General features: G+C 35.4%; 1 protein-coding gene across 1 annotated transcript; it reads right to left on the bottom strand.

The window, feature by feature from the left end:
* Positions 1-1,111: 1,111 nt before the first annotated feature.
* LOC106050129 (uncharacterized) lies at positions 1,112-7,256 on the bottom strand. Its single transcript, XM_013205073.2, has 6 exons — positions 7,053-7,256; positions 6,097-6,296; positions 5,385-5,484; positions 5,131-5,223; positions 3,515-3,665; positions 1,112-1,657 (listed from the first exon to the last, which is right to left on the bottom strand). The coding sequence occupies exons 1-6, from the start codon at positions 7,131-7,133 to the stop codon at positions 1,509-1,511; spliced, it is 774 nt and encodes a 257-aa protein (XP_013060527.2). The 5' UTR covers positions 7,134-7,256; the 3' UTR covers positions 1,112-1,508.
* Positions 7,257-14,557: the final 7,301 nt, after the last annotated feature.

Genomic DNA, 14,557 nt, shown 5'->3' with positions numbered 1-14,557 from the left:
TCGTGTTCGAATCTTGGGGAAGACAGTGTTTTGAGAATTTTAGGACGCCTCCGTGTTGGCTACTGTTCATCCAACTCTATTTACCTGAAAAACATTGTGGATGCTAAGACGGCTAGTCGTTGTGCTGGCCACATGACACTCTCGTTAACTATCGATACAGAGGAGTTTCATGTCGTCTTCCCCCATAGATTGAAAGGTTTGAAAGGAGTTCTTTTACCATGTTTTGTTAACCAACTTGAGTGTACCAACCAACCAACCAACCAACCAACTTGAGTGTACCAACCAACCAACACCAACCAACCAACCAACCAACTTGAGTGTACCAACCAACCAACCAACCAACTTGAGTGTACCAACCAACCAACCAACCAACTTGAGTGTACCAACCAACCAACCAACCAACCAACTTGAGTGTAACGGTGGAATGACAAAAAATTTTCACCTAGTGTGAAGGAGAGTCAAGTTATCACAATGACTCATGTCTGAAACCGCAAATATAACGGATTTGATTAAATGATCATGTATTTGAAGAGTCAGTCTCTCCTTACCGTCCTCTGAGACAAAGGCCTCATTCTGTGTTTTCATTCATGTCGAAATAAGAATTGACCTCATTCACCAATCGTAATCAAACGACATTTAGTCACGTGATAATATTGATAAAACACCGAAAAAAAAACTGTCACGTTATAGCCATTGTGTATTAAAAATTAGATCGTAATTTGAATAGAAGAGATAGAGAATCACGTGGCTAAATGTTGTTTGTTTACGATTGGTGAATGAGGTCCAATCGTCAGTGGCTACTTTTGATCAAATTTGTACAAAACTTTGCTTTTTTTTTTTAATAACACAAAAACGTTTTACATAGTTTGGTTGAAAAGAAACAAAGAAAAAGATTTGTTTTTTAATATATCGAACTAATTTATTTTTGTATAAAAGACATCATCCAATCCTGTTGGCAGTTGTGCAGTAAAACAAAAAATTAGATCAAAGTGTATGATATAAGTAAAAATTTTTTTACAGTATGACTTCAGTGTTTAGTATGCCAGCACACTAATAACTCATATACAGCAAATTGGTATAACTTTATAGAAATCACAATGATATGACTTGATAAATATCTCAAACAAGTCTATATGAGTTCATAGATTTCCTAGACACATTGATATGACTTCGTAGACAACACATTGATATGACTTCGTAGACAACACATTGATATGACTTCGTAGACAACACATTGATATGACTTCGTAGACAACACATTGATATGACTTAATAAAAATCACAAACACACCTATATGATTTCATAGACAGCAGATCGATTTAGAGAAAATATTATTTGACTTCTAGGCAACACAGAGAAAGAGAGAGACATAATAGACAGTACACAAGTATGACTACATAGACAACTATGAAGACACATATTGTATGAACTTATGTGTAAATATTACACATCATTTGTTTGAAATAGATGTTGAAGAACTGTAGCAAGCGTGGGTGTGTGTGTACAGTTAATGTCTTTTTCTCTCTCCACTTTTGCCTCCGCGCAGAACCCCGAGGAGACCTTTGGGGGTGGGTGGTGGAGTTGGTTTGTTGACGGAAATGTTGACCAGTGCATCGAAGGCTGGAACAGCGATCACTTCTACGTCAGGCGATTCAACTGAGAACAAATGAACAAAGAATAGCAATAAATATGCTGCCAAGGTATCACCAAAATAAATACAATTATGAAAGACACAAAGTCTGAAAAATCACAACATTTTTGTGTTCATTAAATAGCTTCAAATGTAAAAATCATGAACAAATTGTGTAGGTCTAAAATATGGGTGCAATTACTATTCATGTATTGGTAGTATCTATTAGATGCAAGAAAGTCAATTTACTATTTCCTTGTACATTAAAATAAGACTAGTCGACCGGCGTGTACGCCGTCGCCGCCATTCTGCTGGGCCGGCCGTAAGCCACAGCAACCCATGCGACCGCAGTGTGCCCCGCACTTTCATAGGACCCGCGCTAATTCCAGGTGTATAAATTATTAAATTAAACCATTTTATAACTTATAACAAATTATTTCCCGCGGCCTCCTGTCGATTTACCAGGAGCTCCTGGAAATCTCCTGAAATTGCAAATTTTGGAATCTGGTGAAAGAAGCTTCTCGCGCCTCAAACTAATGAAGAATTACTTGAGGTCAAAAATTCTCGTAGATAGATTGAAACATTTGGTAATTTTTGCTATTGAGCGTGATATATGTAGGAAATAGAATTTTTATGATATACTGTATGACTTCGCTACACGCAAGGCTCGTAAAGTAATTCTGTACGTAGTAAAGAATTAATAAAATGCAAAGACGAATGCAGTTTCTAATATAAACTCTTAATTTTCACTTATAATCCGTATCCCTACCCAAACTGTGCCCCGCGAATTCCGTTTCGCATAGGGCCCCGCAATGGTTAAGTCCAACCCTGCTATTTAAAGACGGGTGAATACAGAGTAGATGACTTGTTCTCTTCCCTCCCTCTTTTTCGCCGCTAAATCTACGTGGGGTAGAAATAAAAAAGAGTGATCTTTCCCTCACTTCTTGGTCACAACGGTTAAATCCGGCTCCGCTATTTTGTGACGGGTGAATACTACTTGTTCTCCCACCCCCCTCTTTTTTTTTTTCGTAGGGTAATTGTAGTCCGACTTTTAGAAATAAAAGAGTGATCTTTCCTTTACGTCTTGTCCAAACTGTTGAGCCATGAAGAGAATTATATATATATATATATATATATATCGAAAGACGACCAGAGCTTGGATTACAATGGGTGATAGTATTGGAGTTTTTCCAAGTTCAACCAAAACAGTGTCATGGACGCTAAAACGAACTTCAGTGTTGCCAACTAACTAAAAAAAAAAAGAATTGAGCTCTAATTTTAACACTGTCGCAATGAGTGGCAGCTGATCTTCCTATTGATTTTTTCTTTATTTCCGCCAGAGCCTGCCTTAGATAACTGGATACCCTAGACGAAGTGAATGGTGGCCTCAAATGAAATAGAAAATAAAACAAAACAATTTAAGCCATTTATTTCAAACCTAGCGTGCTCCAACAAGAACACTAGGCTCAAGTTTCTCTATTTCTTCCTGAAACCTGTGCGAGGCCCCCACCAATCGAGAGGCCCAAGGCGGCTGCCTAGTTTATCTATGCCTAAGTCCGGCCCTGTCACCGCTGGTTAGTTGCCTTTTTGTTTTTAATAAGTTTTAAGTCATAAAATCGAATGCATCCGTCGGTCGACATTATTTTGTGTAACAAACGGAAGAGAGAAGAAGATTTGAATCTGCGGGGCTTAAAAGTGCACACAAATGAGCAGATACTTAAAAAAAAAAAGCCTAGCTTATCAGCTCTTCTTTTATTTTGCTCACCGGATACGCCAAAAAGCTATCTATTTTTACAATTATTCCGCCATGTCCGAAAATCTCTACTAAAATAAAGTATAACCCAAACACAGTACAAAGTAGCTGCTGCCTAATGAGAACTCACCAACATCCGATGTGGTCCGAACGATTCTAAACTTGCGGCAAAGCTTGGCGACTGTTGGGTATTGCTGGAATACGATCTGAGCCTCTTCCCGTGACAGCTGGGGGCCAGTGCCGTTCAGGGCGACCCTGTCTGCTATTGAGACGTTGGTGTTCTAGGTGAGAAAACATTCATACAACTTTTGAAAACATAGTGTCGCTAAGTTAAAAATAACACAAATATTTAAAAATACTTAAAAACAACAACAACAAAGCTTATCTACGTGATAGAACTTCACATTAATAGCCTCATTTATCAATACTGTAACATTTGTTTCCCTTTTCGATTTCAAAGAACATTAATTAATTACCACTATTTAATTATTTTTTTTTTTTTAAATTCATGTTTTGTCAGGAACAAGGAATAATTGTGCAAAGTTTCAACTTGACACCGAAAGTGGGAAGTGGGAGAAATAACGTGTTCAAAATGTGTTCGTGGAAGTGGGAGAAATAACGTGTTCAAAATGTGTTCATGGAAGTGGGAGAAATAACGTGTTCAAAATGTGTTCATGGAAGTGGGAGAAATAACGTGTTCAAAATGTGTTCGTGGAAGTGGGAGAAATAACGTGTTCAAAATGTGTTCATGGAAGTGGGAGAAATAACGTGTTCAAAATGTGTTCATGGAAGTGGGAGAAATAACGTGTTCAAAATGTGTTCATGGAAGTGGGAGAAATAACGTGTTCAAAATGTGTTCGTGGAAGTGGGAGAAATAACGTGTTCAAAATGTGTTCATGGAAGTGGGAGAAATAACGTGTTCAAAATGTGTTCGTGGAAGTGGGAGAAATAACGTGTTCAAAATGTGTTCACGGAAGTGGGAGAAATAACGTGTTCAAAATGTGTTCGTGGAAGTGGGAGAAATAACGTGCTCAAAATGTGTTCATGGAAGTGGGAGAAATAACGTGTTCAAAATGTGTTCGTGGAAGTGGGAGAAATAACGTGTTCAAAATGTGTTCATGGAAGTGGGAGAAATAACGTGTTCAAAATGTGTTCGTGGAAGTGGGAGAAATAACGTGTTCAAAATGTGTTCATGGAAGTGGGAGAAATAACGTGTTCAAAATGTGTTCGTGGAAGTGGGAGAAATAACGTGTTCAAAATGTGTTCACGGAAGTGGGAGAAATAACGTGTTCAAAATGTGTTCGTGGAAGTGGGAGAAATAACGTGTTCAAAATGTGTTCATGGAAGTGGGAGAAATAACGTGTTCAAAATGTGTTCATGGAAGTGGGAGAAATAACGTGATCAAAATGTGTTCATGGAAGTGGGAGAAATAACGTGTTCAAAATGTGTTCATGGAAGAAGTTTTTTTTTTTTTTTTTGTGCGCTGCCTTCAGAAGCTCAACAAAAACAGCTCAAGTCAAATATGAATTAAAGAAAATTCATGGTCGATTCGAACCTCGATTTTATACCTATTAGGAACACATTTCATAATTTACTTTTTTTTGTGTGTTCTTTTTGTTCAACATGTTTATGTTAGACTGGGCATTGTGTAGGTCCATTACTTGTCCGTGTATAGATGTACCCCAGCCTAACCCTAACCTATTCCAAGATAAAATCATTAGAATTAAAGTGATATGGCCGACTCACATTTCTAGCAGTCAGGATGTCAATAATTTCTTGATACGATTGTTGGAGTCTCTCTGTAATGAAGCAGGCATTCCTCACTCGGATGACCTCGACCTTTTATCAACGATTGAATAATAATCATTTTTAAAAAAATGTTTTAAATCATTTCCGGCAATAAGATTTGCAAATATTGTTTTACCACCCTATAGGCCTACTAGTTAATAGTATTCGTGACAAACAAATTTAAAGGGAAGTTATGCAAAAATTAACTCTACCTTTGAGCTATTTGTGAAATCAAGCACAGTTACTGCCCCTGTAATATTAACTTCCCGAAGAATCCTGTCGTTGGATTTTACAACAATAACACTTCCGTTACTGAAATATTGTAAAGAAAAAAAAATTACATTGGTTTATATATACATTTAGCTATATACATATTACTAATAGTAAAAGTCATGGCCTAAGTTTACATGAAAATGCACACTTAATATCAAGTGAGTAAGTCTTTTAGACCTTTTGGTTTTGAAAAGGTTTTATTCAATAGGTCCCAAAGTCTTTATCTGACTGAAGTCTGCGTTTGTATTTGTCCATTATTTGAACTTAAAAATGCAATTACAGAAATTAATTAAGATAACACTTAGTTTTTTTAAAATTGATACAGAATATAGAACAAAATGTTCACATGTTGCAATGGATTTGATTACAATTAGGTCACGCCCAGGATTCACTTCGTGTTATCTCGGCTTACCAATGGATCATGTGACTAAGGTCATAGAATTGAACATGTGACCAGAGCACACTAATAATCATATGCTTAGGTGACTTCAGATCTGAAGATGTGCTTTCTAATACTCAGGAGTCAGGCATCTTGTTGTAATGAGCAAAACGAAATGTTTAAAACTTAAAAAACACAGATGAACTGTTTGTCTGTTTCTGTCTATCATGTTGTCAGCTTTAAAGAATTAGTTTGTTAGGATTGAAACTCACATTGGGACAAAGGCGGACTCATGGGCGCTGACATTCTCGTTCAGCACACGGTTCCAGGAGTATCTGTCGCCCGCTGGTGAAGCATCGGGGCGTTCTTCAGAGCTGCCGCCTACCTCCTCTGAGCAATGGGCTCCCTTACGGCTGCCCGATGGTGGCGGGAGGGTTCCACGGGTTGGCTTGGCTGCCTCTACTTTGTCTTTCTGCAAAAGAATAAAAAAATAACGCAATTAAAACTAAGTCTAGAAGTATGTCCGTATTGAAGGCACAAAAGATAAAGCAACATTTCTTGTCTCAGATGTGTACAAATACTCCTTCTTCCCTAGTGCTATTACAGCATGGAACGGGTTGCCTGAGTCAGCCAGAAAAAACAGTGTCCTGGCAGAGCTTAAGTCATTGATTAACATGCATGACAAGATTGACTTAGGGACATGCGTCGGACGAAATCTTCTTTTTTGAAGTAACGTCTATATTTTATAAGATGAGATAAGACGCTGCTTTAGAAAAGGGTTCGATAATGAAGATAAATGCAGAGGCAGACACTGGAGTAGGGTGCGCTCTTTGAAACTAAACTTTATCATTTAAGTATCTCTTTTTAAATATTGTTATTTACTGGACAACCATCTCCTTCAGTTTTTTAAATAAAAATATAATAAAGTTCTATCTTTTTTCTTAATTTTACCTGCAGAGGCTTTACAGACATTTTACAGACATTATACAGACATTGCATTTGTGATAAATGCGAAGTAAGGTCTTCAAAAAATGAATATTACATTGGTAGAGCTCAAATATGTGTCATTTACTTTTCATCAGATTTTGTAACAATTTTGAAACAAAATAAAAGAGTATTTTATGTAAACAAATTCAATCTAAAAAAAAAAAAAGATCATATTTGTCCAGCTATTGAAGTTAGTTATTCTTTTTAATGATCTACCCATTGATAAAAAATTGAGCCTCACCTTTGATCCACCTCTGTCTGCATCAGTGAAATGAGCGACCAAAATCAAGGCGCAAACTACTGCTAGCACTTTAATGTTCATTTTGTTCAATCAGATAAATACTTGATATTCAATTAAAGTGGAAGAGTTCTTTTTATTTCATAAACTTCTCAGCCGGAAGATTCTGTCACAAATGTCGTCTCGGAGACTTCTGAATCTGTCCAGGGAATTGGAGACTCTTTATATACACTTCTACGCTGTGTTTACGTTACAGTTAAGTTTGGTACTTTTCCAAGACCCTCCTAGCCCCCACCCGTCTTAGCATGACTCTAGAACCTTACGTCTATGAGTCATTGAGTCGCCATGTCACGATCTACGCATAATTACAACTAGCTCGAAAAACAAGTCTCCCAGAACCAACAGAACAGAAGAATACTTTATTCAAAGGATTGTGACGTAACAGAATCACGTGACCTGAAAGAGGAGCTGAAAAAATAAAAATAAACATGTGGCCCACTTTACATACATTTTTGATGACGCCATAGAAAGACAGACAAGGTTGGCTCATTCATGATTGAAGCTCACTCAAGCGAAACGGGGACAGTCACGATTTTTGTTTGGCCACGTTTTTCACATTTACTAACCAAATCCACAAAATATTTTGGTCTGTTGTGCCTTTGTTTTCGGATATTCGATTGCAGACGAAGGAATAATTTTATCATGCGTCAAGATCATGTCCCGAAGCAACTATTTTTATGACCCATAGATAAATACATTCGATAGATTTTTATACATTTTTTGATTTGATATTATTTTAACTATGCCCGGATAGTATCGATTTGACCAATATGTTCTTTTCAGTGTCAGTTGAAAACATTGTTATAAAATAAATCTTTACGAAAAGTTGTATTAAAAATATATAACACAATGTTTCAAAATCCCATCTTTCTATCACTCTGTCTCTCTCTCTGTTTGTCTCTCTCTCTCTCTCTCTCTGTAAGCTTGTAAAATAACAAAAAGATTAAAACTACGCGTCATTTTTAGCGGCCCCTGAAAGAAGAAAAGACGCTATTAGTTTGGTGTGGCCTGTCTGTCCATCTGTCCGTCCGTCCGTCCCGTTTATATCTCAGAAACTAAAAGAGAAAAAGAAAATCGGACATCATGATATTTTAGATCATTCAAAGTTCTGATGCAACGGCTTTTTTTTTCTAAAGTGAACCATATAATTTTTAAAATTATGTAAGCAAGCAGATTTTTCGAAAAAAAGTACACTACTTTTCAATGAAAAAACTTTAGGGTAGGTAACTTTTTTATAAAAGGTCATGGACTTCTTCATTAATAACTCAAACTTCATTCATAGATTCGCGCATTGGTACAAAAAAATTGCATCTAAGGTCACAATAGTAAAAGTGTCAATGGATCATGATAACATATATTTTCCATTTATTAACTAACTCATTGAATAGAATACTGATTCAAATGTTGCTTTAAGAAAGAATTTTGATACAAACTTTGTTTTAGTTATACTATTAAAAAATAACGAACTACTTTTATAGCGCGCAGTTTTAACATATTCTCATTATAGGGACCTACACTGGACAGTCTAACTATGACTAAATAAAGCCTAGATCTAGATATATTTATAATAAATGTATTAATAATTTGAACAAAATTTTAATTATTAAGGCAATAACTTATCTTGTGACAGCTTAGGGGTGAAGATTTATTTATTATGTAAACTGTAAACAATAGTATCACACTAATAAATGAATTTCTATTTTGCAAGGGGAATGTCTGGTCCAAGTAGACCTACTCCAAGTCTTTCAAGTCATTTCTAACTAAAGAAGGTCAAGAATATTTTTTTTTCGTGTTGCCAATTTATCTAATTTTGTAAGAAGAATAAATCTTTTTTGTTTCTCTTTGTTACATGTTATTAATTTTGAATGTATGGATAAGGTTAATTATTTTAAAAAAAATTTAAGTGTACGCTAAATGAATATATAGAGATGCTGTGGCTGAGTGGTAAAGCACTTGGAACCAGAAGTCCCGTGTTCGAATCCTGGTGAAGACTCTATGTAGACCACTTCGGGGGCCGATTTTATGTTTTTTTTGTTTCCACACAAACTGTCTTTGTAACCTTGCTGTTTTTTTAGGAAAGTTATATCAATGTATCTTCTTTACACTTCTGTATTGGAGAGCAACATCTAGATAGCTAACACGTTTGGTGTATAATAATAATAATCTTTATTATCCGTAAGGAAATTTGTCTTACAATTTGTGCATTACACCAAACAAAAAACATTATAACTATAAGAAACCAAAATGTACATTCACACCAGACTCACTCATAATTTACATGTGACAAAGTTTATACCAGATTGTTCTTATTTAATGATTTGATTGCCAGGGGAACAAAAGAGTGTTTGTGTCTGTTTGTCTTTGCTATCGGTGTCTTGTATCTCTTTTGTGATGGTAAAATCACAAAATCCTGACACAAAGGGTGATTCTTTATTTCGAGGATCTTGTTAGCTTTTTTATAGATGTTTGTCTCAAACAACTGCCCAAATGGGGTTTGTTTTTTGCCAATGATTTTGCCAGCAGCATTTAGGATTCTATGAAGTTTATTTTTATTTTTAATGCTCAGATTGCCATACCAGGCAGTGATATTGAAACTTAAAATATTGCAGATGTGAGCGTGATAAAACATAGCCAAGGCCTTTTCGCTAACATTAAACGAGGACAGTTTTCTTAGTAATCGTAATCTTTGCTGCCCTTTTTTGCTGATATAATCAGTATTTGCAGTAAAATTTAGTTTATTGTCTAGGATAGTACCAAGGTATTTAAAGGTTTGCACAATTTCAATAGTCTCTCCAGCTACAGAAACAATATCATTTTCCTTCTTGTCCCTACGAAAATCGATTATCATTTCTTTGGTTTTTTTTACATTTAATAATAAAAAATTATCTTTACAATATTTTTTCAATTTGTTCTATTTCTTTGAAATACTCATTTACGTCTGAGCTCTCTGAGAGCAGAGCAACAAGAGCCGCATCATCAGCGAATTTTGTGAAGGAGCAACAAGAACTATCGGATTGAAAATCATTGGTGTACAAAATGAACCACAATGGCGATGTCACAGCCCTCTGGGGCGCCCCTGTGTTAACTATGCGTTCATTAGATAAAACATTGTTTACCCTAACCCTCTGAGCACTCTGGGTCAAAAATTCATTAGCCCATAGTATTATGTATGGACTAATCTGCAACGCTTTCATCTTTTCAATGAGTAAATGAAGTTGTATAGTGTTAAAAACTGATGAGAAATCAATAAAGAACAATCTTACATAAGTGTTCGGTAAGTCCAGATGTTTGTAGACACAGTTTAAGATATTTAGGATGGCATCGTCTACACCTTTACCCTTTTGGTAAGCAAATTGTAAAGGGTCTAACTTATTACAAAGATCATTCAGAAGAAACATTTTAACCAATTTTTCTAAACATTTAGACACAATGGAAGTAAGTGAAATAGGTCTATAGTCATTCATTTCCTTCGGTTTGGAAACCTTTGGCACAGGTACAATTATAGATGACTTCCACACAGGTGGTATCTCATGATTTAGTAATGAAGTAGAAAAAATATCTTGGAAAGGTTCAGCAAGTTGTTCAGCACATTTTTTTAAGATTCGCCCTTTTATTCCATCAGGCCCAACAGCTTTCATTGGGTTGACGTTTTTGAAAATGTTACAAACTTGCTCTTTAGTAATCGCTAATTCTAAACAGTTGTTAACTGGGCTTTGAGTCTTAGATAATTAAAATCTTTCGTGTCGAAGCGACAATAGAAATCATTTAACTCGTTGGCCAATGTTTTTTCGTCTCTTGTAGCAAGATTATTTTTAATTTTGACTTGTGCTCCTGCCATTTTGTTCATGATGCCCCACGCCTGTCTCATGTCACTTGTATTAATTGAGTCTTCCAGCTTGGTGCTGTAGTTTCTCCTCCCTTCCTCAAGAACGACGTTGAGAGTTCGTTGAGCAATTTTCCTTGTCTGTCCATCGACACTCATAAATGCTCTTTTCTTTTTGATTATTTCCCGTTTTATTTTTGCAGTGACCCATGGTTTATTGTTGGGGTATATCTTGATGCTCTTAGTACTGACACACATGTTTTCACAGAATTTGATGTACTAAAATGTAGAAGTTTTGATATGCCTTACAATTTAAAAGGTATATGATAATTTTTTTGCAGTTTTCAGCACTGAATAGAAAATGTCAATAACGCTTTCGCTTGAAGTACAATTGACACAGTGATCTTTCAATAATGCGTCCTTGACATTATGGACTATATATTCATGTTCAAATCAATCTTTATTTTTTTGTCAGCTTGCAGTCTTCATGGGCGTCTCCTTCTTCTTCCTCGTTCTCATTTTTTATGTTGGAGTGTTTAGATGACAAGACCAATATATGAGAAGAACTGTTGGAGCGTTCAGAAGACTAGACCAATATATGAGATGAACTGTTGGAGCGCTCAGATGACTAGACCAATATATGAGATGAACTGTTGGAGCGTTCAGATGACTAGACCAATATATGAGATGAACTCTACAATGGTTTCCAAATCAATCAGCTCTCCATATAGTTTTCTTTCTATTGGGGTGTTTTGGGGCCAGTGTCTTGTTCGACTTCTTGGTAAAGAATGCAGTTTTGAAGGACATGATTAGAATTCTCTGGTGACTCTCCACATTGGCAGATTTCACTAGTACCAATTTTGAGATTCCGGTACATATGTTGGCTCATTCTGTTGTGTCCAGTCCAGAGTCGAAAGATCAGACGTTGATCTTGTCGGGATAGCTTTCTTGTGATTGGGATGAGAGCTTGTCCATTTCTTATTTATTTTATTCACTATTAGTTTCTTCATTTCTTCTGGATACAGTGCAATGTTTCATTGTGTTTTTGTTCTCCCACACTTGACGAGTGTGTCAGACTTCTCAATTGCTTCTAGTTCTATATGTGCTGGTATCCATTGAGTTGCTGTTTTTGAGCTTTATAAGTGCTGTCCTGAGTCGTTTCATATCGGAGGAATCGGAATTTTCCAAGCTTTGGGGTATTTTTTTTTGCGTCGGTTACAAAGACAATTTGGCTGGGGTACTTGGATGTCTTCATAGGCAAAACCTGGAATCTGGAACTTTGATACGAATTTTAAAAAGGCTCTAATGATTTTCCTAGAAATTTGACATTTTGACATATCTTTGGGAAACAAAATACTAGCTAATTGGCCACTCAGGGAAAACTTTGGTTGGAGCGTTATAATTGTTCAAAATATAATCATCTTACAAGAAAAAACATACGTAAAAAAACAACTCATAGTGGAGTTATATCTATAAATTATGTATTAGTTTGGATCAGTAATGTAATCAAATTTTTTAAATAGATCTAGACTATTAGAAATATTTTTACTAATTCTTTTTGTTTAGCGCAATTTCATGCTTTTAGCTTTTTTATGTGATATATATCACTTGTTTGGACCAGTTGGGAAAAAAAGTGGGGTGGGAATAGAGGTTATCTGGGATCGCTTTTTAATGCATTTATAAAAAAAATGCCTACTCAAGCTAATACACTAACCACTTTGCCAGTGAAGTGCTTATGAAAATAGAAGGTTTTATAGTTATCTATTGTTAGTTTCAAACTTTTTCCTATACAAAGTATAGAGGGGACTAATTTAACTTATACCACCTTATAAGTAAAGTACAAACTCTTTCCCTTATGCGAGATACCAAACAAACTAATTAATATTAATTTCCAATAGTTAATTGGTTAATCTTTTTAATTGATTTTAGTTTTGTTAGGTAAAAAAAAAAGTGGGAAAAATAAAGTCTATAAACATTTTTACCAGACAGACAGACGGACAGAGTGAGCTGATAAAAGCTTTGTAATTATTGACTTACTTAAAAGTTTGGGATTTCACTTGAAACGCTATGGCGGTACTCTAAGACCGAAAAAAAAAGATTACTAGTGGATATCCTAGGTTGCCTGCGTCGTCAACTCACAATTAATATTTCATGTAAGGTTCTAGTTCTCGAACAAGTGCATTATTGTTGACTTTTCTTCTATCACTGAAGCTGAAGGTACTAAAGGTGGCTTATTCATATTTTTTTTCAAACTGTATCTGTTTTCTAAAGTTTGCTTAATACATTGTATGTGATCCTTCCTCAGCATGGAAATTGTGAAGAATGTAACAGGGAACTGTGTCATGGGTCCCTAGACTACATCTAAATGATCTTTGTGATACTGAAACTAATTGGGTTGGTCTAATATTACATAACGTTAGTATAAACGTAGTAGGATAAATTTATTTCAGGAAAATATAAGACTGTCTACTTAAAGTAGAATAAAATAGTTTTCTGAATGAACCTTCACTGATTAGATCCGTTGGCATTGGTAAAATTGTAGTTCTCGATAATCTTATAGTGACATTGTTTGTATTCTCATATATGTTATGACTAAACCGCTTATTCTCTTACATCAGTGGTTCCCAAACATTTTTCATAACGGACCACTTCGGACATCCTGAGTATTGAGCGGAACAATTTGCTTTTTTTTTTTTTTAACTGGTTAATTTAAGTGGTGGCCTACTTGTTAATTATTTTAGTATTTTGTGGAACACCTTTTCAAGCCACGTGAAAAACTAGGGTGCCGAGTAACACAGTTTGGAAAACACTGTCTTAGATTATCTTATGGTAGCATCGTTTATTCTTTTAAACTATACCCGTGCTGGATTTACCTAACGGCAAATAAGCTATAGCTTAGGGCATTGGCTTGTTAGGGGGCCCCACAAAATATTTCCTGTGATAGTTGCAATTATTTTTAAGAAAAAGCAAAGTTTCTTTTCTTGATTACAAGTTGATTACAAAAATCTTTGGGATTATTGAAGCCTAAATCCAGTCCAGATTTTCTTATTGTAGCAATATTTATTTATTATCTCAGTAAATTGCATTACAGCTATGCTTATCTATATTATAAAGTAGAAAGTAAGGCGTATGTATGTATGCATCTATATTACGAATAGAAATCAAAACCGTTTGACCAATCTTGATTAAACTTGGCATAAATGTTCCTTGGGTGCTAACTTAGACCGTAGTGTATGTATTGTAGCCCTAAAACAAACTGAAGACCCCCCCCCCCAAAAAAAAAAAAAGTTGACCAACTCTATGAAAACATTATAACTTCATCGATCTAGGCCATATTTACGTGAGAAAAGATCGAAAGGATCTAGAATAGACTAGATCTAGATCTAATTTTAAGAACTACACTTTGCGCAGATAATTTTTTACTTTGACACATGAAAATACAAAAGATAGTCTATTGATTTCATTACGTAATAAAAATAACCTTCAATTTTGTGTTTCAAAAGCATTTTTACATAAATTCGTTCCATATATCTGCGAATTCAGACGTCCTGACTTAGGCCTACTTTATAATCCCATTCATTTAACAAGTCGGGTAAACCCGTTTTAATTGTACTTTATATCCTAT

Source organism: Biomphalaria glabrata, chromosome 12 (assembly GCF_947242115.1).
Source record: "Biomphalaria glabrata chromosome 12, xgBioGlab47.1, whole genome shotgun sequence".
Classification (NCBI taxonomy): domain Eukaryota; kingdom Metazoa; phylum Mollusca; class Gastropoda; family Planorbidae; genus Biomphalaria; species Biomphalaria glabrata.
This window is presented reverse-complemented; position numbering and strand designations above follow the sequence as displayed.

What these genes read in the sequence shown, in the direction of transcription:
- LOC106050129 (XM_013205073.2), bottom strand. Translation starts at nt 7,133, where the DNA reads ATGAACATTAAAGTGCTAGCAGTAGTTTGCGCCTTGATTTTGGTCGCT. An exon ending in CAGACAGAGGTGGATCAAAG is followed by an intron (nt 6,297 to 7,052) that starts GTGAGGCTCAAT and finishes ATTCTTTTGCAG; the next exon opens with AAAGACAAAGTAGAGGCAGC. An exon ending in ATTTCACAAATAGCTCAAAG is followed by an intron (nt 5,224 to 5,384) that starts GTAGAGTTAATT and finishes CGTTGATAAAAG; the next exon opens with GTCGAGGTCATCCGAGTGAG.